The 26,100-nt window shown below is 39.3% G+C and overlaps 3 protein-coding genes across 3 annotated transcripts; 1 reads left to right on the forward strand and 2 right to left on the reverse strand.

Moving 5' to 3' along the window:
- Nucleotides 1-2,524: 2,524 nt before the first annotated feature.
- On the reverse strand, nucleotides 2,525-6,994 carry LOC129759410 (CLIP domain-containing serine protease B8-like). Its single transcript, XM_055756854.1, has 4 exons — nucleotides 6,715-6,994; nucleotides 6,052-6,502; nucleotides 5,694-5,986; nucleotides 2,525-3,010 (listed from the first exon to the last, which is right to left on the reverse strand). The coding sequence occupies exons 1-4, from the start codon at nucleotides 6,770-6,772 to the stop codon at nucleotides 2,682-2,684; spliced, it is 1,131 nt and encodes a 376-aa protein (XP_055612829.1). The 5' UTR covers nucleotides 6,773-6,994; the 3' UTR covers nucleotides 2,525-2,681.
- Nucleotides 6,995-11,668: 4,674 nt separating this feature from the next.
- LOC129759408 (CLIP domain-containing serine protease B8-like) lies at nucleotides 11,669-13,447 on the forward strand. The gene is made up of 4 exons (XM_055756852.1): nucleotides 11,669-12,105; nucleotides 12,173-12,635; nucleotides 12,696-13,006; nucleotides 13,067-13,447. The coding sequence occupies exons 1-4, from the start codon at nucleotides 12,051-12,053 to the stop codon at nucleotides 13,399-13,401; spliced, it is 1,164 nt and encodes a 387-aa protein (XP_055612827.1). The 5' UTR covers nucleotides 11,669-12,050; the 3' UTR covers nucleotides 13,402-13,447.
- Nucleotides 13,448-14,249: 802 nt separating this feature from the next.
- LOC129759409 (transmembrane protease serine 9-like) lies at nucleotides 14,250-24,964 on the reverse strand. The gene is made up of 7 exons (XM_055756853.1): nucleotides 24,135-24,964; nucleotides 23,678-24,052; nucleotides 23,457-23,577; nucleotides 17,909-18,201; nucleotides 17,516-17,841; nucleotides 16,688-17,265; nucleotides 14,250-16,625 (listed from the first exon to the last, which is right to left on the reverse strand). Exons 1-7 carry the CDS (start codon nucleotides 24,346-24,348, stop codon nucleotides 15,998-16,000), a joined length of 2,535 nt encoding a protein of 844 aa, XP_055612828.1. The 5' UTR covers nucleotides 24,349-24,964; the 3' UTR covers nucleotides 14,250-15,997.
- Between the last annotated feature and the right edge of the window lie 1,136 nt (nucleotides 24,965-26,100).

The raw sequence follows: 26,100 nt of genomic DNA on the forward strand, positions 1-26,100 counted from the left end.
TGGAATATGGATTAACTCACATGACTTATATTCTGCTCTATATAACACAACTATTACTTGGTGCAGGATCTGCTTCGATGTTCATGCTTTCGTTCTGCTTTCCAATGACATTTGATCAATGTCATACTCGTTTTGTTGCGTTGAGCTTTGTGTATGTTTGGTATTTTGAATTTCAATCTGCTAAATGTTTCCTTGATATCATTTTAATTTGGAGTGTCTTATTTATTTGTATTTCAACTTATAGTACCTATATCATTATATTTTTTACAAATTTTGTCCCTGTGAAGCTGAGTTCCACCGGAAAATTGTCGAAGAACTGATTGAAAGCTGTGAGTGATCGAAAGAAATACTCGAAAATGGCTTGCACTGTAGGGGTTTAAAGGTAAAAATTACCTCAAGGCTACAACAGTTAATTTGATAACACTTCCTTCAGGAAACCTTTATTCAGCTACTATGGAAACTTTAATGTACGCGTTTCGGTATACACGGAATTTGTTAGTTAGGAACAGTAGGTTGATACTAAGAAAATTGATAGTACTCACTTATTAAGATCAATTTTTTTTCCCGATAAACATCGTTTGCATGATGATTCTAGCCGAAATACACACCACTACCCTACAAACAAAAAACACACCTTATCCAACCCTCAGGAATTTGCGTTAAGGGGATGTGTTGGGATTGGAAAGTTTTGCCGCTACCCTCGAGCCAGGAATTTATTGATATGTCTTTGTTTCTTTGCTGTTTGGAACGGTGCACTTTTTTGCCTGCTTTACTCGGACATAAATTATTGGCAAATTTGATTATGTGCGGAAAAGATGAGGACATTGCATTGGGACAAAACCGGCAGCAGCAGCAAAAGTGCGTCCACAGCTCGATTATTTGCTGATGGGTGTCGTCTTGATCTTGCCTTTTGGTAACTCCATCGATGGGGAAAACCTTTTTCTTTGGGACCGACCAAACCAAAGTGGGAAAAGTGTTCATCGCTAACAATAAGACACTCTCACTGGCGGTGAAAGTAGAAGAAGAATGACTAGGAAGCGCTACATTATTATTTATTTTTATGGGCTGGCGAAAAGATTTATCGGTACAATTTCACTAATAGATTTTCCATTATTAGTTTGTTGCGTTTGTCCCTTCGGAGCGATTTTGGACGGCGTGGCCCGGAGAAAGGTGGACAGGCCACCGGAAACGGCATTTAACTCTCCTGCTTTGGGCACAATCTGTACCCTCGACCGAAAGCGAAACGAAGTTCGATTGTTGCGTGGCTACAGGGCAAGATTTGGAGGCCGAGAAAGATGCTGATGCTTGTTGTTTTATTGTTCAAACAAAATCGGCGATGTCTTTATCTTAATGGATTGCGAAGATGAACATGCGTTTACTGACGATTGGAATCGATGATTTGTTGCTGTTTCGAAGAAGTTGGCACGAGGTGTGGAGGGGGTAGAATTTTCGGCTGAATGATATTCTGGAAATTCTTTCATAAAATCTTGAAACTTGTTGCGACAGTCGTACAATGGTGATCAAAGCACAACACTCATCAGAGGACATTAAAATCTGATAATTGTTTCATGGAAAAATTTCCCTGGGGATGCTGCAACCGTCCTTCCGTTGAACATAAGCACTTCAACCCTCGAGGTCCACTTTTGTGCACCACACAGTGCCACGTGTCCCGTTGAAAAGTCCATTCAATTAGTAAGTTGGTGGTTCGGTCCCTTCTCTCAATTTCCCTCATTTGTTCATTTTAGTCACTCCCACCCCTACTGGATTGTCCGTTTGGTTGTGTAACCCCGGGATACCTGTAGGTGGAGGACCAGTTCGGACGTTTTCCCATGGTCATACGTGGCCACTCGAAACATGGCAACATCCGAGGGGCGGGCGTCCTCGTTCCAAGATTCGTGAAGCGTCGTCTTTGTCGACTTCCAATCAATTTTCCATTTACGGGTCGCGTCCAGTTTCATCACAACAAGCTACATGAAGCACATAGTAGGCGCCGCCCGTACCCTTGGGAACAGCACGTGACCAAGGTCTTGTTGCTCGGTCGCCCGGGAAACGAGGGTCAGTAGTTAGGATGTGTTTATGAATCGCATGGCCAACCTTGATCCACCGGCAAACAGGTTCACTGGCGTTTGTCAGTTTGCTTTGATGCTCGGTTTGCTTGAACTTTATCGTATAAGCAGAAGCGAATCATATCGAGACCCCCAACCAAGATTTAACCTATTTCCGATACTTGAGTTCAAAGTTCAGCTGCTTCTAAATTAATATTATTGCGTTTTTTTCCATCCAAAGAAACTCTGTGTCACTTTGCGAGTTTCCGAAGGTCTCGACAGATTTCATTATTACAAGAGACATATAGTATGTATGTATTTACAGTTGTAGCCCCAGCAGGAATCCGGACAAAGAAGCAAGAGATCAAGGTTTTTTTTCCAAGCGCAATATTTTTTTTGTCTCAAACTCTACCGAAAAGGGGAAAAACTCTTTTGATTGACCTTGTTTCGATGCTTGAATTACATTCCAGTTTTTTGTGTTCCATACACACAGGGGGTAGCACAATAGGTAAAAGGATAAATCGCTCTATTCGGTCGCACTACCAGAACGGATTAGACCAATGTAAGATGGCTTGATTAAGTTTTTTTCCTGCTAGCTTTATTAAACGGATTTCTTACAAAAAAAACAGTCCCAGCTCAATTGTTTGCCATTGTTCTCCGGATCCAGTCGCCGTATTGAAACAAATTGGTATAGACGCTCGGGATGCCCTCGGTTCCACAATGGGACGGTCCTCGGCTGACGATTCCGTAAGCGAACCAGCGCCCTCGGCCGGCATCGTAGAACATCAATGGGGATCCACTGTCCCCGCGGCACGTGTCCTGAGCCTTCTGACCCCCGGCACAGATCTGCTTCTCGCTTATCGGCACCTGGTACTCGCCGTAGATCGATTGACATTGGGACAGCTGGATCTGGGGTAGCGCAACCTTTAGCTTAACCCTGCTCGAGACGATTGTATCCGTTTCATCTGAAATAAGGTGATATTCAGAAGGAAAAAAACTTAACAAAGTTTAACGTCTTTGTGAACAGAATTTTAAATAAAAAATTGACGTCACTACGAGAAACAAGATATTGAGTTGTTTACAATTGCAAACAAGTACAATTTCGTAACGTTATAATTCCACTCCCAATGTTTCCTAGGTCGACGTTTTTAAATATATTATACCTAGGATATCAATTATAGGTATTAGAGAAGTAAAGGGTTTAAGAATCTAAAAAAACCCGATTTAAGACAGTGGATAGCGGATTGTAGCCTTTCTTACACCCTGTTAATTATATTTGGATACATATGACAAAAAAAAAATTAAAAAATTATTGATTTATAAAGTCTTTTAATTCTTTCAATTTTGTCAACTTTGTCAATTTTGTCAGTTTTGTCAATTTGGTCAATTTTGTCAAATTTATTAATTTTATTAATTTTGTCAATTTTTTCGATTTTGTCAATTTTGTCATTTATGTCTTTTTTGTAAATTTTGTCATTTTTGTCTTTTTTGTAAATTTTGTCAATTTTGTCAATTTTGTCAGTTTTGTCAATTTTGTCAATTTTGTAAATTTTGTCAATTTTGTCAATTTTATCAGTTTTGTTTGTTTTGTCAATTTTGTCACTTTTGTCAATTTTATCAATTTTATCAATTTTATAAATTTTATTAATTTTATCAATTTAGTCAATTTCGTCAATTTAGTTTTTTCCCTTTTTTCTCAGGGATTTTTTATCAAGTAGGTTTATTCATCTCGACTTTTCAATTTTGTCAATTTCGGCATTTGCAGTGATTCAATGAAAACTTTTAATATCAAGTAAATTTTTTTTCTCTTGTACTTTTCAGACCAATGCCTAGATTTAGTTCAAATTTGCCCTTTTTCCAAAATCATCATCTTGAATTTTTCGACCGTGGGGATACGTTTGGTAGAAAGTATAGTTTCATCGTTCTTTTTGACAACGAGGTTAGATTAATAGTCCTTTTTGAAAACTATTTTGAAGTTCGACCTTTATCTGATTTTATATATAAAAAAAGTAATTTTAAATTGCTTGGCAACTGTTTCGACATGTTTTGTCCCAGATTTCCAGGAACCATTTTTTATGATGATAAACGCTCTAGAAGCGACAAGCCATCTGAAGTCCTTTCAGTTATTGATGACATTGTGAAAATCAAAGAGACATCATACATCATCTGGTAATATCATTTGGTTAAAAATAGTTTTCTTAAACACATGAGGGGCATTAAGATGGAAGAAATAGAAGGAAATTGAAATAGGATACTCCACCGAAGTTCCATGTTTGAAATCCATTGTATGACTGCATCAAAGTTTTATTCAATTATTTTCAGCTTAAGTTCACGAAAAATAACATGATTTCAAAAGAGCTGCGGTTAACTTATTTTGCAATTTTTGTCCCTTATTTTGCCTCAGCTTGACAAGTCATATGCTTGAAAATTGAAAATTCAGATCGAAGCATGCTTTGACTTCAATATAAAATAAAATTAGGGACCCATCAAAAATAAAAAAAATTAGTTCGGGATGAATCATCCAAACGGATGGAAAAAAAATAAGTGTTTGTAAATTTGGCATGAGCAATAAAACATGGTTTCAACGATCTTATTCTGGCCCTTAAACCGAGCTGCCCGTGAAGCAGCTCAAGTAGTAGTAGTAGAAGATGAAGAACGATCTTATTATAAATATCAAATTGAAAAAAAATCAGTTAAAAATTAAAAAAATTAATTAAGCTACAACCTTAAAAATTTTGAATAATTCATGCAGCCTCTACCTAATCGATAAGATTTATGAATAATTTTTTTTCGAAATGAAGAACAGAAGTTCGTTAAATTTCACACAATCACACAATCATACTTTTTGTTGTTATAATAAGTGGAAAATAACGTAAATAAGAATCACCTGCTGTATTAGGAGCACTCACTCTAAATGCAAATTTCTTGCACCCCTTCAAGGAATTTATAGTATAAGAAAATCTGAACTTCGAGGGCTTTAAGGCTAATCTAATTTATGAGCTCATGATCTGAAATTTGACCCATGTTATATTCAAACAAGCAATACAGATACATGGTTTGTTTTTAAATTTGATTATTTTAGAAACTTTTCCACAATTCCAATGTCGGCATGTTTTCTGACATATTAATAAAAAAAAATTATGAATGAGAATATCCCAGACCAATGACATCAAATTTACAGCACAACTTTTAAGAATAAATGATTCAATAATATCTGAATCATTTTTTTTTTTCAAATTTACAAATCGTTTTATTAAGGAATTTTACTTATAAAGTTTTCGGTGTTCCGAAAGTATATTTTTTTCTAATCTTGGGTTAGTAAGAGAAGGGCCGTAATCTTCCCGCCGTCTCAACCGTTAAATATATCGAACTATAGAAAAGGAAAGAGGTTATCTAGGGATCACTTCCAAGAACAGTTTCCGTCAGGGTTGAATCTTATTTCTAAGTCATGGATCTGAATTCTGAATCTGAACTTTGAATTTTAATTGTGAATCTGAATTTTAAATTTAAATTGTCTATCCAAGCCGTTTTTTTTAGAATTTCTAAAATGTTTATACTTTTCTTCGGCTCCTGAGCACTGAATTTAGTTCCCCTACATTAGGTTTGAATCTTGAGTGCTAATAAAGTGTTATAAATTAAATTACTTACAGTAGTCTGTATAGCCCCAGCCGGATGCTACGAGCTCGACTGCAATTCCGAGTTTGCTCTCCGGATCGTTGAAGTAGCTTGGCAAACAGATTGGTCTCACAAAGTCAGTGAACGATACGTTACGCATCAATTTGACCAGTGCCAAATCGTTGGCCTTACTCCAGCTGGTACGTACATAGTTTGGATGAGCGATGGTGGTTTGAACGCCAATGTCAACAACCGGATCGGCGCACTCATGTCGGTTACAATCTTTCTCTGTGTCCAGATCATGTTCTCCGAATCGAATCATTTTGCTGTAATCAGTGAAATTTTAAACATGAATCGTGCAATCTCGAACGAACTTCGCTATCACTCACACAGTTTTCCACTATCCCGTCCAGTGATGCAGTGAGCTGCCGTGAGAACCCACCATTCCGAAATAAGAGCACCTCCACATTTTGGCACCAATTCATCAGATTCGTCGGATTCGTAAAACATCAAAGCCAGCCAGGGAAATTCGTCTATTTCCGTTTTTTGACCACCGATGATGCGTACATCGGACAATGCCAAGCCACATTGCTGCTTGAGCTTACTAAGATCGACCATTCCGGCGTTCGGAACTAAGTAGTTGGAGTTTAAAGGGCAGCAAACAAAGTAGGCAGTGTCACTCCGAGAACAGTTTATGCTACTGATGAAGCTTGGATCTATTTCGTTGTTGGCCATGGCCTGCTTCAATTGCTGATACGCTGGGCATTTGTCAGCTGCCATACAAAATCCTGTCATGAATTGATTGGAAACCGTGCATGGTGTCGGGGTGAAGGTCAAACATGCTGCAAAGATCGAATTGAACTTGTTGTTATTGTTGTTCCGGTACTTGGGTGACTAATTTCACTGAGATTGAATGTTTCCAAAATTTTACTTCTTTTACGTATGTAGGTGCGTGAATAGGAAACATTATTCCAACAATTCATGTGCATGAAAATCATTTGAATGCCCGATGCGAAACTTAATCAAAGACTAAAATCGATTTTGACACACTTACCGAAACTCCATGTAACGATCACGAACCAAACTGACCAAAAGCGGAGACAAGAAGACATCACCACCGTAGACGTCCTCTGAGAGGAAGCTTTGCTCGTCGACTAACTCATCGTCATAACAGTGGCCGGTTTTCTGGTCAGAGATTTGTTTTTATTTTTTGGCCTGACTTTTTGGAGCACCGCAGCATAAACAAAACAAAAATAAAGGCCGCGCGCGCCGCTTGAAAATAGAATGCGTGGTCAGTGACGACGATCAGCGAAACAGAATTGAACATTTCGTGACGATTTTGATCGCACCCGGAGGCCATGAATGAGGTTTTTACGACAGAGGCTTAAGAATTTCGAATGGTTTTTGGGAAGTTCGAAGAATGAAATTGTACATAATTAAGTTGCTAAAAATAATTTTATTCACAAGAATAAACTGTTAACTAGACAGAGATCGAACATTCTGGATCCCGGCGAGGCTCCTATGAGTCAAAAATTTTAAAAAGGCTGTGTCCACCTAAACTAACGACTGTCTAAACATTATTATTGTTATTAAATATTTCGCAAGCCCAATGTATGGCTCATGTGAGGAAAATACATCTCTGACGTTTTTTAAGTCGTGTACCTATGATGTAGTCATCACGATTTGCAAAGCAGATTAAGTTCTATCGCTACGGAAAATCCATTAATCATTTAATTATAATCTGAACCCATCAGCACTACTAGTGACCTAGTGACGCAAATTTTAAGGCATTAACTTATTTTATCATCAGCATTATTTGTCTTGAATAGCTAAATTTTAAAAAAAATTCTAATACAACAGTAAATAAGTATTTCGAGGCCGATTACAAAATATATTAACTCAAACTTCTTATCAACTACGGTCCTCCAACGGCTCCTTCAATGGCATAATGGTTGCACTACGCGATTAATTCGAAATAATCAACATTGCACAATGAACAAGCATCACAATCTCACTGTACAGTTTTGAGAATTTCAGGCTTTTATATGAACCAATAACGACGCCGGCCAAGTCCGTGTAGTCGATAAGAATAAGGGAAGTGCAGTCTTGTTTCTTTCCAGAATCTAAAGCTGGAATAAGATGGTAAAATAACTTCTGCAAACGATAATCCCTTATTAAACCACTGTTACACCCACTTCGTGAAATGAGAAAGTAAATTTCTGAGCAAAATTTGCGCAAATGAACTTCCAGCACTTAAGCGCCAACAACTCAAGGAGTTGATGTGCTGAAGTCGCTTTTAACCCGGACTTTCTTCCCAGGGGTGGGATTCCAACGAAACTATACAAAAGGGGGTTGGCGAAATGAGGGTATGTCGTGCAGGTACACGCACTTAGACGCAATGGTAATAGCCATAGAATTCCGCAGCATAAAAAGTACATACACAATGCTTAAAGAGATGTGCGATCAGTCAATAACTGACCTGCTCGGCCTTTTAGCGGCATTCTAGCATAAGTCTTTGCACAAGTTAGGCGGCGAGAAATGTTATAAACTAATTGGATAAATATCTCCATTGGCTTTTTCCAGCTCTGCATATCGTAAGCAGGCGGCTGCTTTGAGTGACCTGGTACATGTCTGTTCAATTCCGACTTTTGCCTTTCCCAGATCATCGACCATACTCCAGGTTTCATCCGACATCCATTCACTTTTGTTTCCACAAACTTTACCTGGCTCGTCGCGAAAAGACATTTTTAATTCCACATCACTGTTCTTCGACTGTTTTGTCTGTCGGCAATTCCGAGGCTCGGCAATTCCGAGGCTCGGGATTCTAGCTGTTCAACGTATGCCCTTTTAACCTCTGAATTCTCCAACCGACGGACTTCGTATCAACACCCGACTTCCTCCTGTCCGTTCGACACGCGCAACTCTCAGTCGTATCTCGCCCAGGACGAGGTGATGGTCTGCGTTTCATTTGCTGCGGACATCAAGAAGGCTCCTTCTCCATTTTCGGATGATACATATGTGGTCAATTTGATTTTCTGAAAGCCATCTCGGAATACCCAAGTTACCTTATGTGCTGGTCGATGGGGGAAGAGCGATCCACTGATCGTCATGTTGTTGTTGCCACAAAATTCTACAAACAGCTCTCCGTGTTCGCTCATCTGTCTTAGATCATGATGCGCTCAAGGTCCTGGTTGTCGGAGCAAATTTTTGCGTTGAAGTCACCTAAGTGGATTTGAATGATCGAAGAATGAAAAATTTTCACTGCTATCCACGGTAGCATTATTCGATGCCTACTGTGATAACATATCTTCCCCCTTATTTATTTCAAGGAAAACAGGTAAGAGCTCAAACTCTCAGGAAGTCTGATGTTCCTCTGGGGATGTCCAGGTGTTGGTTCATCTTGTAGGGAAACGTTCCTGTTTTCCATGCTAACATTGACATTGACCAAATTTGATTCTCCGGCTGGTGGTTGTGGATCATCTTCTTCAGGTTCTGGAAAATTTGATGAACAAGATGGTTGACTTGACTGGGCTTGAAGTCCAAACATTAATATGTTCAATGGTGTAAGCTGCCTCTCCAAAGTACTTGCATCATCCGGATACCAAAATTTGACCTGGTCGACGTGTAATCGTATCAGCTTCTACCTGCCATGATGTTCTTCCAATAGAAAGCTGAAATGAACTTTATCAATTACTTCAACAAACTTTCCAGGAACCCACTTCCTAGACGAATTGTTACGATATAGTTTGGCATACACTGTATCACCAGTTGTTAGTTTGTGTGATCATGGTCCCTGATCTGCTTTCCGATGTCTCCATTGGTCACGATCCAGAAGGTTCAGAAAAGTTCGGTTTTTCTGCCAGACATATGAGCTCAACTGGAGTGGAACCATTCAGGACACGGCTTGGAGTTGATCGGTTTACTTGCAGAATGTGAATGTTTTGCCACTCGTTGACATCTTGAGGGAATCCGCAAACCTTTCAGCCTGACCGTTGGTATGGCGAAATTCGCAGCTGTCATTGTCGGAAATAATTGTTGATGGAATCTCGAAACGAACGAACAATTCCCCCAGGAGCTCGGTGGCTAACGATGATGTTGCTGATTTGATTGAGCAGTTCTTGGTCCGTCTTGAATGAGCATCCACCACAACCAGGAAGTTGAGACCCCTGAATGGACCGGAAAAGTTGATTCAGATGCATTCCCATGGAGAATGTGTTGCTGGCCTCGATTGAGAAGTAGTCTTCGGTGGGGATTTGGCATGAACAGCACACATTTCACATTTCCTCACAAACTCGTCGGTCGTCGATTTTCGGCCAGTAAACGTGACTCCGGGCTAGGGCTTTCCTTAGTTTCATTCCCGGATGACATCGATGAAGTTGTTTCAAAATCCGTTGATGGTAGAATTCTGGGATGACAAATTGATTCGACATTATGCTGCAGTTCTTTATGATTGAAAGAGCATCACGATGGGGAAAAATGACTTCACTTGACTGAATGACTAACTTACTGAAGAACGGGACACTTGAGAGTTGCGTTGGTTACTATTTTTAATGTGATGAGAATGGAGAATTTCTTTATTAATTCACGTACACTTCACAACACGCATTATTGTGATTGACCAACGTTTTACTTTGATACCTGTAAAAACCTGATTGCTTGGATGCATTCTATGGTGCAGTATGTTTGTATGACCGTTCCTCCCAATCACGTAATAATGCACTACGAATCGAGTTTTATTTTCGATCGATGTTCTTTTAAAAATTAAAATCTTGTTACTTAATGTTTTTGGGGTTCAACAAAAAAAACGGTTCAATTAAAAAGATTTAACTTATTCTCAAAATATCGGTAAAACACTTTAAAACAAATTGTAGAAAAAAAACTTGACCGATACCCAATCATATTTTTTTTTAAATATATTGTCAAGTTCTGCACAGCAAAAAAAAGTATTGCGATATTACATCAAATACCTGCACATCACTTGAGTCGCAAATGGTACCTAATTTTACGTCGTCTTGATGTACCCGACTGGTTGGAGTCAGAGAATAGGTTTCGTACCACTGATCCATATGGGCCAAATTTCTGATAAAATGAAAAATTATGAAATTATTTTTGAAGCTGTGGGTTTGCTTATATTTTTAATTAATTTTGGAAGTACTTACAAGCCAAACAAATACAGCTGAGGTCCGTAATCAGTTTCCTAATTTTTGAAATGAAATCAAATTTGAACGTCAATAGAGGAAAATAATGACTACTTGATGAGATATCACATAGAAAGTTGTGATATTACACTTCACGACGTATTCGCGTTGTGTACGTCTGTTAGATGTATTATTCCATTAGAAATCCGTAATAAAACATCATATCCAGAAGTTACATCGTCCATCGTTACATTTTTTTTGCTGTGTGTGATATTCATCAATTTTGAAATGTAACTTACCACGGAGGAAATTTTATGTCCGTTCATGTCCAACAGCTAACGGTTATTTTTTCGTTTATTATGATTTAAGAATCGATTTTCTCACCACGCCCAGCTTGGAGTTTGTTTTCAGTTCTTCGATAACGCAAGCTAGAACTCGAGATAATAAACTTTTTCTGAGAATAGCCTTCCTATACTTTAACGCTTTTACGACCGATTAAATTCTGTTTAAATTCGACTTAGCCAAAAACACACACAAAAAACGATCCATTCTTATCATCTGTATGACTGAGGAGATGGATCGCAACTCGTCACAAGTCGCTTTGAGAGACTTCACCAGTTCTCACAAATGTATTCACATATTGTGTTCTGTTTTTGTTCCTTCTAAATTATTCCAAGACGTCGTCGTTTTTCCTTAGGTTGTTGTGCATAGTGACGAATGGAACCGGTTTATGGTCGATGACCAGCATCCGGAATAATTGTCGTCTCGTCGAAAGTCGTGTATTTCTGAATGAATTCGATTGGGGGGTATTCCCTGTACTTACCCTAACCAACGTCCGGCGGGCGCCTTAGTCAGCCGTGATGAGTTCACCGTTCACCGTTCACCGTTCAATTGTCACCGCAAACGTGAAATGTACTCACCAATCACCTTTTTAAGGCTTGGTTAGTTGTGTTTTGATAAGGGGAGTTTCGTTTTTGAACTAGGTATCAATGTAACCTAACAGTATTCAGTTGTCGGACGTAAGTAAATAAGATCTCCGGGATGGCGGGAGAGAAAGTTGCTCCCAGCTGATCGGGGTGTGTATGTCATTACGTCCGCATGGAATCACGGGTTGGTTTCGGTGTGGTGTGGTGGTGACGTAACACTTAAAGGCAAGGGTAGATGCGACCGGCTCTCAATCGAGTGTTGTCTTCCCAGTCTGCTTGACGCGTAATTCTGTCCGGTCCGAAAGTTTATTTTTCTTTTATCACGAATGCTGCTGTTGTTCATATCGTTGGCCCAGGTCGTGGGGATTTTCGCTTCGCAAGGTGTGTGCAGAGGGAGATTTTTATTTGATTGTGAATTTTCCGTGATTAATCGTGATCGATTTTACAGATGAACCTCCGATTTGGGATGTTCAAGCTAAGTGTGATATTCCGAATGAAGCTGAGCCGGGATTTTGTACGAGTCCGCAGGCCTGTGATGCCTTCCAGAATATCATTGACGGTGCCTCTCCTGGACGAGTTGGATTTATCAAAGCCTTAGAATGTAACTCAGCCAATGAGACGAGTGTGTGCTGCCCTAGGAACGGTGCTAATTATACTTTTCCTGAAATAACGGAAAACTTCACCTCCAAGATACGGCTAGGGAATCGGTTCATTGACAACAGCTGTGGATATCAGGCTTACGAGGGCTTGATTAAGGGAGTTATGACGTCCATCGACGAATATCCGTGGGCCGCTTTGTTGTTCTACAAAAATGGATATCAGGGTTGTGGAGGCGTTTTGATAAGCTCAAAATTTGTGCTCACAGCTGCTCATTGTGTCGCGGGAAGCGCTTATAGACAGCATGGTCCATTGTGAGTACCCTCAGCGTCTAGCGGGAATCTTTCTTTTTTTAATGAAAACAACTATTTCAGAACAAATATTCGCCTACGAGAGTACAATTTAGAGTCTGATCCGGACTGTGTTATCGTTAAAGAAGCTGGCAAATATTACGAGGATTGTTCGCCGAATAAACTCGATAGGAAGCCGCGATCTATCATAGTGCATCCTCTCTACGAACCGGATAGTTTCAACCAGTTCCACGACATTGCCCTGGTAGAGATCGACCCGGTTGGCGAATACGATGACTTCATCCGTCCCATTTGTCTGCCCGAAGGAAACGAGCTGGGCCGATTAACGGCGGGATCAGATTTGAATGTGTGTGGCTGGGGACGAACCGATTTCTGTAACAACTATTGAGTATAGTATACCCATTTTCAAAACATTCTTAAGTTTTCCCTCACAGTTTCAGAAGGATCCTCAACAACGCGGAAGAGTCCGATCAAAATGAAAGCCCATCTACCGCTGGTAGATCAGCGAACCTGTGAGTACTTGTACAGGGCACAGAAAATTTCCCTGATCTCGGGACAGATATGCGCGGGGGGTCGCATCGGTCAGGATTCCTGTGCCGGAGATAGTGGATCCCCGCTGATGCTATACAACGTCCAGACCGGACGATGGATCTTGGCTGGCATCGTGAGCCGCGGATCTTCTACCTGTGGACTCGAAGATCGACCGGGAATCTACACCTACGTTAAGGAGTACATGCCATGGATTTTGCAAAACATTAGAAAACGGTAAAGTTTAATAAACATTTAAAGAACGTGTACAGTGTCAGATTTTAAGGTATGATGACAAAATGCAGCAGTAGTTGTACTTTTTCAACGCAGTTAACTGCGAAAAAATAATTTAGGTATCATTCAAGGCATAAGTTGGCGCTGATTGTTTTGCATGACACGTGTTTAACGATTGACGGCTACACTGTACGTCAGTTTCCGAATTGAAAATCGTGAATAAGTTTCGCGTTACAAAACTGTTTTACGAGGACATACTTTTCTTATCCTTTTCTAATCCTTTTGTAATAAATTTGTCAAAAATGGTAAAAAATACAAAAAAATCACATGCATTCAAAAATGAAAAAAAAGGCCATAAATGACAAAAATTACAAAAATGGCAAAAATTACAATAAATACAAATATCAAAAATAATACAGAAAACGCAAAAATGACAAAAACTGATTAGCAAACTTGCTGATTTAAAAAAAAAAAATCTAGGATCAAAACACAAATTTAAGGGGTGAGTAGGCCTTGGCCGAGTGTGCTCGTGTTTATATTCTTCTCATTTTTTTTCGTTTGAGTGTTTTTGTGAAAAGGAAATTTATCAATTGAGACAAATCATCGAATTTTGGAAGTAATTTTTATCAGGAAGAGAATAATGTCAATGTGTAATAGTAGATTGCAGTATAAAATAAGAAATCAATCAGTTCTCTGAGGGTAAAAGTTCAAGTCTAAAAACCCTCTTTAAATAAATGTACAACAAAAACAACAACAACATCAGTTCTCTTGAGCGTTTTTTTGTTTCTTGAGTGTAATCGCTTCGGAAGGAGTAAAATTTTCGAAGAATAGTGAAATGGTGCACCGGAAAACAACTACATATCACGAAGCTAAGTATTTTTACTTATTTTAAAAACAACGAGATTCTTAGTGACTAAATATTAACTAGCTTCACTCTATTATTAGGGATTTTTGGGGGGATCGGACAGGTCATCAAGTGATCCATTGAAGGATTGTGGGTTAAGTCCGGCTTTAGTATCTCCAATCACCAATTCAGAATCATGAGAAGGTTCCTTTTCAGACCACATGTATGAAAATATACCTCCCTTTAGTAAAAATATCCGGAGAATCGATTGGACATATTTTCATACGCCTGCACAAGTTTACGAACGGAGTTATAGCACTGACCATACTGACTGGACATTCGATTTCGTTTTTTGGATAATATTTCCAACAGTACGCAATATCGATTCCAGATTGCGTATTGATCGATTTGAAGAAATGCTATCCCAGTTAGAAAGTGCCATCCGACTTTCGCAAAAAAAACAGGCAATTTAGACAATAAAATCGTGCAAAAGAGGTACATTTTTCCTACAGGGCATTTCTATTGGAAAAATTGTAGGTTCGCCACCTGCCGTCGGTATTGCGAACCTGCTTAATTTGACGAAAAAAATTAGCCAGAAAATGATCGAATTTTTGTTCTAAGTGTCCTGTCAGTATGATCAGTGGTTAAAGTGCCTTTTTAACCTCTAATTCCCTTATATTTTGTAAACAATCCAGAAACACATTGATTTGAACGAGAAATTGTTGAACAAAAATAGATCTATCGTGTGTGATTTTTTCTCCGAAGAATCAAATGATGGCTATTTGAGCTACTACCGGCTTTGGAAAATGGACTGTTTTACCCTCAATTCCCCTCATTTTTCAATTTATTCAGAAAGAAACGAGCTCGGACTTCGAAATATTGAATCAAATGAGACCTATCTTGTGTGATTTTTTTTCCGAGGAATCGAATTAAGGTTGTTAGAGCCACCGCACGCATCTGAAATCCGAGTAATGGTAATTTTACCCTTAATTTCTCAACTTCTTCGATAAAGTTAAGATATAGCATGTTCTGACTGAAAAATGTTGGATCAGACCTATTTAAATAGTGTGATTTTATTCCGAGAAATCGAATGAAGGCTATTTTCTCCACCGTACGCTTTCGAAAATGTAGTTATGGCTGTTTTTACCCTCAATTCCCCTAGAATTTTCAATTAATTCGGAAAAACTTTTAACTATTGTAGGTTCCAAGATTCTTAATCAGGATCCACCAGGATACGCGATCATGGTTCAGTATCGGTATGCTGGATAAAGATTTAGATTTAGACCCGGATCAAGATCAAGGGAAAGGATTTAGAATCCAGATTAGGGTATAGCTTTAAGGATTGGGATCAGGTTCAGGATGTAGGATTCATCAAATCTTTTCCATGAAATTTTAACTTACGCAGTTGGATTCATTTCTCCACAAAAAAAAGTTTCGCTGAGGATCAGTTTCTGAGATTACCTCAGGATCCAGGACCAAATCAAAGTCCAGCATGAGAATTGTTAATAACATTTTTGATGGCAAAATTATAAAAGTTTCAGTTTTAATCGTCCGTTACTAAGCCAACTACCCCCTTCTTTTTCTGCGGCTGTCCGAAATCGATAATTCTTTAAACATCAGTAGCTTGTTCAAGCTTCTACACTGCACTGCACTGGTTTCTCAAGTTAGAAAAAAAATGGCCGATTTAACACAAACAAAAAACAAATTTTACTACAAATCATCCGAACTTCTGAACTTTTTATTTATTTTCTACTAAATGTTAAGTTTTGCTATTTTTCTCGATCCACGAGACGTATTCACGGACATTGGTATAAATACCGGGCTTGCCCTCCGAGCCGCACTTTTGAACTCCCTGACTTACAATTCCTACCAGTCGCCAAGTTCCTCGCTGAGTATCGTAGTACATGAGCGGTGAACCGCTGTCTCCAGCACACGAGTCCTTTTCTTTCTTACCGCCGGCACAAATTTGCCCATTATTTAGGTTCAACTTGGGCTGAAAGATCTCCTTGCAACTCTTGTGATCGAAGTACGGTAAGTGCACCTTCAACTTGATAGGACTGGGCATGCTGGGCGCTGTCTGCTGTCGGAAAAAGTTTGTTCTACCCCAACCGCACACACTGAGCTGCACCCCGCGGTAGGAATCGATACTAGATGAAGCATCCGGTAGGCAGATAGGTTGGATGAAGTCCGTGTATTCCACAGGTTGACTTAGCTGAATTAACCCTATATCGTTGTGCTGGTGTTGTGAAGTCGGTACGTAGTCCGGGTGTGGAACAATTCGTTTGGGTTGTATGTCCACTTTACCGTACGTGCAATCCTTTAACTTTCCAACCACCATGCAGTCTGGATCCCTATTAATGTCATACTCTCCTAATCGGACCAATTTCCTGATGAAATAAAACACGGTTAAAGTTATGATTACGTCAAAAATTCAACAACATTTGCATACAGGTTGCCTTTTCTTTCGATGATCGGCCCAACCAGGCAGTGTGCTGCAGTCACAACAAATGACGTACTGATAATGGCGCCTCCGCATCCCGGCTGAGGTTCCTTTTCCCTGGGATCTTGATACAGAAGCATTGCCATCCAGGGAAAGTCGTCGATAGAAGCAATTTCTCCGCCAAAAACTCTTATTCCGGGAGTCTGGAGACCACAATGAGCGAAGCCACTTCTCATTCCGATAGAAATTACATCACCTCGAGGCCTTATTGGTACACTTTCATTCAATGAAGGATTGATATAATCGTTTCCAGCTTGAGTACAACAAATTTCCCCTTCAGACATCCCCGAGCATTGCAACTGCTGAATAAAACTCAACCGTCCGATCGAATATGCACTATCCAGTTCACTTATCCGTCCATAGGCGGGACAGTTGGCCGGTTTGCGACAAATGCCTTCAACCGATTCACCCGGTATCTGACATTTTGTTACGACTTCCCAAATTGGACCCCGATCTTCACCACTACGAACTGGCGCGATCGTTAAAATCGTAACCGTAATCACAAATCGCAACATACTGTCTCTAACCTACAACCGACAACTGAAGACTGATAATGTGAAGAACCTACAATTTCAAGCTAAGCCGCACTATCTATCGGTTTATATTTACAAACTTTGGTCATCAACTGCCATCGGATCTCACCGGGGGAATTCTATCACCCTTGACGAATGTCTCTCTCCATCTCTCGCGTTGAAAAAAAAAGAAAAAAATTCTCCCTGGTAAATATTTCTTTCCCGTTCTTGACCACTACAAAAATACTCTTTGCACACATCATGCTTTTATTGTCTCTTTGATCCACGTCAGGTATTCCCGCACATTGGTGTAAACACCGGGGACTCCCTCACGGCCACAGTCCTTCACTCCGAAGCTAGCCACTCCAGTGAGCACCCAAAACGAGCTCAGATAGTCGTAGTACATCAAAGGAGATCCGCTATCGCCGGCGCAGGAATCTTTCAGTTTGTGACCTCCGGCACAGATGTGACTTTCCTGCAAATGAACATTCATGTTCCGGTAAATCCGACGGCACCGTTCTAAACCCACAAACGGCAACACCACCTTCATCTTTACGGGACTAGAACTGGACGAGATCGGTTGATTCGAAACTAAAACAAAAAAAAACTCTAAATGACTTGGCAGGCCTTGCTTTCAGTTCAAAATTTCCACACTCACAGAAGTTGGTTTTTCCCCAGCCTGCTACGCTGAACTTCTTATTTTCTCCCACTCCGTTTTCTAGCGTCCGCTCAGGGAGACAAATCGGCCGTATGAAGTCCGAATAGGGTGGCACAGGGTCGATCTGTATCAAGGATATGTCGTGCAGCTTGCCGGTCGGGTTGAAGTCCGGATGTGGAATTATGCGCAACGGCGGGAGATCCAACTTTTCCTCGGCACAGTCCATGTAGCCACCCTCGATGACGCAATCGGGATCGGTGTAGGTGTTGTACTCACGCAGGCGCACGGTTTTGCTGCAAAGAGAGTTAAGGTGTTGCAAATTTTACTCTCGATTGGATTATACCTAAACAGGTAGGAATGTTCAACAACGTTAAGATCATTAATCATGCATGGGCTATTACTAACTTAGGGGAAAACTGTACAAGACGCACCAGCGGGGTAAGATGGCCCATGTCATTCTTTCTCAAATATATACGAACCTACGGCTTCGAATGGTGTTTTTCTTCATTTTTATTGTAGCAAACAAACTTTTTCATCATTCAATAGATGAAAAGTTCAAAAAATCTACTTTTGTTCTTAGAAACAACGGAATTAATGGAATCAGCGTGAAACTTATAATTTTTCATAAGTAACATATAAGGTTTTTTGGTAAAATAGCCTGCACAATCTTATCAAACTTCAGCTTATCGTTTCACCACCCATGTGCACTTTCGGAAGACTATAAATATTTTGTTGTATTTTATAAACTTCCTACAAATTTTTATCAAACATCAATCATAAGAAAATTGAGGCAGAATGCCTACAAGACCGCGTGTTTTACGCTCAAATTTTGAATGCTGTTAACTTTTGAGAAAACCAGAAAATCAAAACAAAATGCCATTATTTTTATTTGCTGACTTCCAAATTACGTTAATAATGCATATTTATAACATACTTTGTCCTTGTTCGAGTTTAAACGGTGCACCAATATTCGACTCAAAAAAATTATCGGCCGCCATGTTTGCCGCGATATCACTATATCGGTCAAAAAAATTGAATTTCGTTGCCTACTTGAAGGCGTTTTATATATAAGGATATAAAAAGTATATTTTGAAAAGCGAAATTTTCGGTGAGTTTAGCAATACTAAATGATTTTTAGCCATAGAATGGTAGTTTACAAAAATACGATGAACATGTAATTAAACCTTTGGTGTTCCAATAATTACATTCCGTATAATCATTGTTCTATTTCTCACCACCCTTCCTGTTTGGTGCGTTCTGTCCACTTGTTTTGGCGTTCTACCCCGCGGTTTGTTTTCTGGCTGTTTTAGTTTTTTACAAAAATGTAGTCAAAATCGTGTTTTTATCATATTTTTTCTTTTCGATAATACGTATATTTCACCCTTGGATTGTCGTCAACTTTCAATTTGGTTCTTAAATGTTTGGTATCGCTGTAAATAGCAATTATGCTTAGCTGGTGCGTCTTGTACAGTTTTACCCTATGTGCTTTTTAAGATGATGATGATGGTTATGTGAAAGGTCAAATTAGTACTCCAGTATTACCTAGTAAGTAAAACCTGTTTGTAGCGCAAATTAGCAAGAAAAAAAAAACAGGAAATGTTAACTATCAACGGAACAATTTCAAATGACTTTAGAACAAAACCTAGCACTAAAATGTTGAAAGCTGTCACAAAAAAATACTCTGAAAAGACAAACAACCTGAAATATGTTTAAGCCAGGGGTGAGGAAAATCTATAATTTAACAGATTTTCAAGAAAATTTTGTTGAAGAGTCTAAAAATTCTGACTGTTAATTTTTTGGGAATTTAAAAAGATTTTCTAAATGTTTTTGGATATCTCTGGAATAGAATTTCTAATACTGATAAGGGTAATCTTAAGTACACTGTTAATAAGAATTGCTATTTTTCTAGACTGAATTTGTTTGAAATGACTTTTCGATAATATATATAAAAATAATTTATCGAAAATCGTAAAACATTTGTTTGGTCTAATAACAAAATTTCAATATTGGTTTTGTCAAGAACTCCGGATTTTTTTTGGCAATATTGATGCTCTAATTACTTAGGGACATGAAATGCAGTTTTTACACTTTATTGAGCCCCATGAAACACTTATTGCAGAGCAGCCTGGATTTAGGAAACAACATCCAACAGAACCTGTTTTTAATTTGATACTTCGAAACTGGAAGATCAATATTGAAAATAGTAGCTACACAGTTGCTCTGTATCTGGATTTTAAGATAGAGTTGGTATCAACGATACGGTTCTTAATTGGTTTAAGAATTATTTTTTATAACAGAATGCAAAGAACCAAATTTGGTTCAACTGAATGATCATACACTGGAATGGATGATATTTCGTATGAAAACAAAAAATCCGGTCAATTGATTTCAAAATGGACGACCAAAAATACGGGCAATATACGGGCGAATTTTGTCAAAACCCTGAAATTATTCAACAAAAATAAAGAAAAAAAAACATTGAAAAACAGATTTTAAATTTTTGGATTCTAAAAAAACTGTTCATGATCATTTTTATAAAACTTGCTAAAACAAATTCGTTTTGGAGACATAAATATAAAATTTTACAAAAAATTTTTTATCTTTTTTTAGTTGATTTGCCATATAAAGTGAATTATTCCGGGCAAAATCAGGGCATTTTTTTTATGAAATTCGGGCAACCGGGCCGGGCCGGACTGTTCCTAAATTTTGTGATAAACATCCCGGGCAATACGTTATTTATTTACATATTTTTCTGTCTCACGACATGACCTGATGAATATCTATAATTCCTAAAATTCACTCGGTCCATGGCAACCGTTCTCCAATGTCTTGGGCATTCCACATTTGCAAGATCACGCTCCACTAAGTCTAACCGCCTCGCTCGTCTCGTTATTATCGGATTCGCAGCGAACACTTCGCCGGCGATGTGCCTTCCCCCACTGTCTTGGTCTCCTGCATGTGCGCCGTTCAGGTGTTCATCGAAGTGCTGCTTTTACCTTTTGATCACCTCAAAATTGTCCGTCAGGATGCTCCGTCCTTATCCCGGCACATTGCAACCTGCAGCGCGAAGCCTTTGCGGGATGCGTTAAGTTCCTGTTAGAACTTTCGTGTTTCCTGGAAATGATGCAGCTGATCTTGCTCTTCGAGCTCCTCCTCTCTTCGTCCGTCAGCCTACTACACTCCTTGTCGGAACAGTCGTTCCGTCGAGTTCATTCCGCATGCCCGATGACGTTCCCCGCAATGCTGTTGAAGGTATCCGAATTGTCCACAAGAGGGGCTTCGTCAAGCCAACTTCACCATCACCAGTATAACGGTCTGACTTGATGTTGGCATCTCGACAAGATCTGACGTCGATGATGGCCGAGAAGTGCCGTCTGTCTATCAAAACGTGATCAATCTGTTATTGTGTTTGGTACGGTGATCTCCAGGTTACTTGTGTGTGAGGCAGTGCTGGAAAAGGTGATACGTACGGCAATTCGTTTGGAGGATTCGATGAGTCTGAGGCCCTTTTCGTTGGTCAGGTTGTGCACGCTGGATCATCCAATTTCACGGTTTGAATTATTCCTCCTGGCTAACCTGAGCGTTAAAATCCACGATGACGATTTTGATATCATGTTTTGGGCAGAAGTCGTATTCACGTTCTCGCTGGGCATAGAGTTAGTCTTTATTGTCACTTGAACTTACAAGGTGTGAAGGCTGGGAATGTCAATTATGATAATGTTTAAGAAGAAAGCCCTTGATCCTCAACCGGCACATTGGTGAGTTGATTGACCTGATTACGCGCTTCTGCATCTTTTCCATCACTGTGCAAGCTGTCCCACGCTCCTGTGTGTTGCCGCTGCTCTGGTAGATTGTATGACCATCTCGGAACGCAGGTATCGTGGAGCTCTTCCACCATACCTCCTGCAGCGCTATGATGTCCAATTTGCGGATTTTCAATTCTTTAGAGAGCACGTGTGTTCTACCCATGAAATTAAGAGATCGGCGCTTCCATGTTCCAAGTTTCCAATTGCTGGTCCCTTTTCGTTACGTGGGTCTTTGCCGATTTCCATCCGAAATTTTTTTTCATTTTTCATTGCAAAATATTTTTGAAGTAAAGGGCTCGCAAGGCCCGCAGCTATCCCAACGATCTCGCAGGAGGACTGTCGTGATGTTACTGTGTTGGGTTCCTAACACCACCAGGACGTTTTTGCCATCCGCACGCTGCCCCTGACATAGAGAACAGACGAGAACGGAGCCCCTATCTCAGCTCGCATGCTACCAAAGCATCAGCCGGCGTTTGGTACCCGATTTTCGCTAAGGTTGCTCAAAACTTGCTCCAAGTCTCTAGAAACGCATTTTAATGTTGGTAATGCATCCTTTTGGTAGGGGAAAGTGGGGTACGAAAGATACAGCGGGCAAAACGGACACTTTCAATATTTCGTCTAAGTGTATCAACACTTTCGAGACCCCTTGTTCATTTACATCAAGCAAGGTTTCAAAATAGTAAGCAAAACAAAGAAAAACTTTGAGGATCCATCATTTGATGTAATTTTCTGTCCTCAGAAATTTCAACCGATTTAACTGAAAAAAAATGTTGCTAAGGCGGGTAAGACGGGCACTTCAAGGTCGAGTAAAATGAGCACATTGTTTCTCCAGGTAGATATTTCGAACTATTCATGGGTTTGATCCTCCATATGTCTTCAAACGACCTTGGCAAGAGCAATTGTCGGTTGAAAGGACTTAGCATCTCAAAAAGGCCATAAAATAGTAAAAACTTGATCCCCTGTCAAGATAATTTCTATAAAATACGAAATTCCGAAAACCACACTGTTTTGCTTCTAGACTCAGACCAGCTGGTTTTCTTATGGTTTAAACACTTTCTAAAATATTTTTCTCACAAAAATATGTGCTTTTACAGCCATTTTTCCGGCAAAATATACTTTTTCTTTGCAGTGTCTATTTTACTCGACCATTTCTGAAAAGTGTAATTTTCAAGCATGGTAAGATAGCTATAAAAACCGTATCAATGAAGGAAATTTTCTAATTCTAATGGTAAATGCGATAGCGAACAACGTATACTGCCCATCTGCACGAAAATGCGATGAAAAACGCAATATCTGATTTTCTATTGCGATTCTACTTTAGGGGACTCGACTTCCCGCTACTTAATTTTTCACTAAGGATCTTTCTTTTTCGTTGCTGAACCTCGACCCATAAATTTTTTTGATGCGTGGCTATCAGATTTAACAAAACAGAAGATACACTTCGCGTTTACTGTTTCATGCAAAAACTTAAATATTCACGGCCCTTATGAGAGGTATTAGCATTTCTGTGTACATACTGTTTTCAAAGATGAATTTAAAAGAATCACATCTCTGAAGGATCAATGGCAAAAAATGATTTTATTTTCCCTGTTTAACAGTGAGAATAATATTGTTATTTAAGACCCAACTACTACCCTTAAACGAAAACCCTGCACGCTTATTATTGGTAAGCTATGGTATGATTCAACAGCTTCAACGATAGTCAGAATAGTTTTGGACTTAAGAATACGGAATTGACTTACATCTGATTCTGCCCCTTGGCTGCTCTTCCCGTTTCATCCACGACGCAATGTGCCGCCGTTAGTACAAACGTCCGACTAATAAGCGCGCCTCCACAATGGTAAAGCAGACTTCGAGATAAAGCTGATAAATAAACAAAAAAAATCAACCATACGATTCCTTGAATGACTTTGGAAAAACCCCTCCGCTGACGATGAGCAACTCTCTGAAGGGGCTTACTCACTCTCTTGACGCAACAACATAGCCGTCCAGGGGAACTCGTCGATCGATGCCAATTTGCCACCTAGAATGCGAAACCCGAACGCCTGATATCCACACTGCTCATCCTGTTGCTCCACAAATGGTCTGACCTGGACGTCAGATTCTTCAAACAACGATCGATACGATTCTCCCTCCGGAGGACAGCAAACTTCCGAGCCATCGTGCTTCCCGCAACGAACTTTTACTTGAAAATCGATCCGATCCGATAGCAATGAATTGAAGTCACTATCATTCATTAACCGACGGTAAGCTAAGCAGGCGTCGACACTTTGACAGGTTCCGACAACACTACCACTACCTGTTTCGCCCGGTAGATCACAGTTTGCTTCGTCGCCACCTAGTGGAATTGTTAATGAATTGAATTATTATCCTCTCACAACCGATTAACGTCACGTGTATAAGCAATCACGTCAACAAACCTTTCGCAATTGATCGAGTGGCCCGTGAATCGACTACTGTTATCGTCGAGACGATCAACAACAGCACTCCGATTTCGATAGTGGTGGTCATGACAACGGCAATCGAAAGACTACTTTTCCTGCACCCCGAAAAAAAAATACAAATCGCTACGCTGCTTTCCACCAAATAAACTTGTTTGTTCGGAAAGAAAGACGTTCCAACGACTTCGCGCATACGTTATGCGAAACGATATATGCTTGGAACGTGGTCGTGGCCACCTTTGATCGAAAATAGACGGCGCTCTGCGCGCCTTTTTTTCTGATCAACGGCACGGCGCGTCGACTACTGCGATTCTAATTTTCTTGAGAAATAATTTTGTTTTCACTAAATTCGCCAAAGAAACGATTCTTCACCAAATGGTTCAACATATGTTTGCAGCAGTCAGTAAGCGAGTGAATCCCCGTTTCCCATAGAGTACGCTATGTGATCGGGAGGAAATTTGAGCTGATGCTGCGGAAAATACAACTCGTTTGATTCACCACCGTCTGCTATCTTAGATTTATTCTTCGCCACTCCACGACGACGGTAATGAGCAGCCAGCAGCAGCAACAGCTGTCGGAACGTGGAAAATAAGTTCGGTATCTAGTATGTGCAAGCACTTGGAGAATTGACGCTGATCACACTACCGACTGCTGACTTAGGGAGTGCTTACGGAGTGAACGCGAGGATCCAATTGCACACTTAGTGGTCGCTGACAAGCGTAGCCTTTAAATGGGTTTTAGTGGCTCGATAAATTCTTACGATTTGCCCTGATTAGATGTGACGCACGCGGTTGATTAAGTGAGGATCGATTCTAATCAATGAGGAGAATTTACTACGAAGAAATATAACTAGTAAATACCATACTGTTGCGCTGTAGATGGTTGAATCATGAATTACTATCTGTGCAATGCGATAGGGCTAGTTCAGAGCGCCAGAGGATAAGGTGTAGTGGATAAAGCAGTTCATCAAAGGATGGAACTGTGATGATTGAGGTGGCCGCAAAACGGACATGTAGAATTTAAAAAACGGAGTACCTGTATTCATTTTGTTGATTGTTATAAGAAAGAAACCTGTGTTAAATCTAACCTGTAAGAATTTTCAGCTTAACTTAACTCAGACTTGATGTAGGAGTCACTCAAAACTCTCCAAATTTTGATCTTCAAAAAAAAAAGAAATTTAAGAGAAAATGAAAAAATATGAGTTGAGTTGTTTGAATAAGTGCCAAAACGACAAAAATGACGAAAATGACAAAAATTACAAAACTGAGAAATATGACAAAAATGAGTAAAATTACAAGAATAACAACATTGATAGAAGTGGAAAAAAAACCAAAAATGACACAAATGACAAAAATTAAAATCGACAAAAAAGACAAAAATGGCAAAAATGACAAAAATGACCATAATGAGAAAAATGACAAAAATGAAGAAAATATCAAAAATGACATAAATGACAAAAATTACTGAATGGACCAAAATGAAAAATATGACAATAATGACAAAAATGACGAAATTGACAAAAATGACAATAATGACAAAAAAGAAAAAAAAATTACAAAAATGACAAAAATGACCGATCAGTTTTTCCATTTTTCATTTTGGTTTCTGATTCCTTTCTGAATCTTGGGTTTGTTATTTTTATAATATTTGTTGCTTTTATCGTTTCGAATCTTTTTCTGGATATTTTTTTGTCGTTTATAGTCTTTTATAGAATTTTTTTTTTCAAATCTATGAAATTTTTATGATTTTTGCAATTTTTGACAATCGATAACTATTTTTCATTTTTTCGTTTTTGTTTTATTTTTCCAATAGCCAAAAACGAATGTTGCCTAAATTGAATGTTGTCAAAATAGAACGGGCTCTGTACCCTAATGTAGACCCTTTGTTCAATAAATTCCCAGACTCTATTGATAACTCGTAATTACGCTAACAATTCCTTTGATTT

Source organism: Uranotaenia lowii, unplaced genomic scaffold, assembly GCF_029784155.1.
Source record: "Uranotaenia lowii strain MFRU-FL unplaced genomic scaffold, ASM2978415v1 HiC_scaffold_153, whole genome shotgun sequence".
Taxonomy (NCBI): domain Eukaryota; kingdom Metazoa; phylum Arthropoda; class Insecta; order Diptera; family Culicidae; genus Uranotaenia; species Uranotaenia lowii.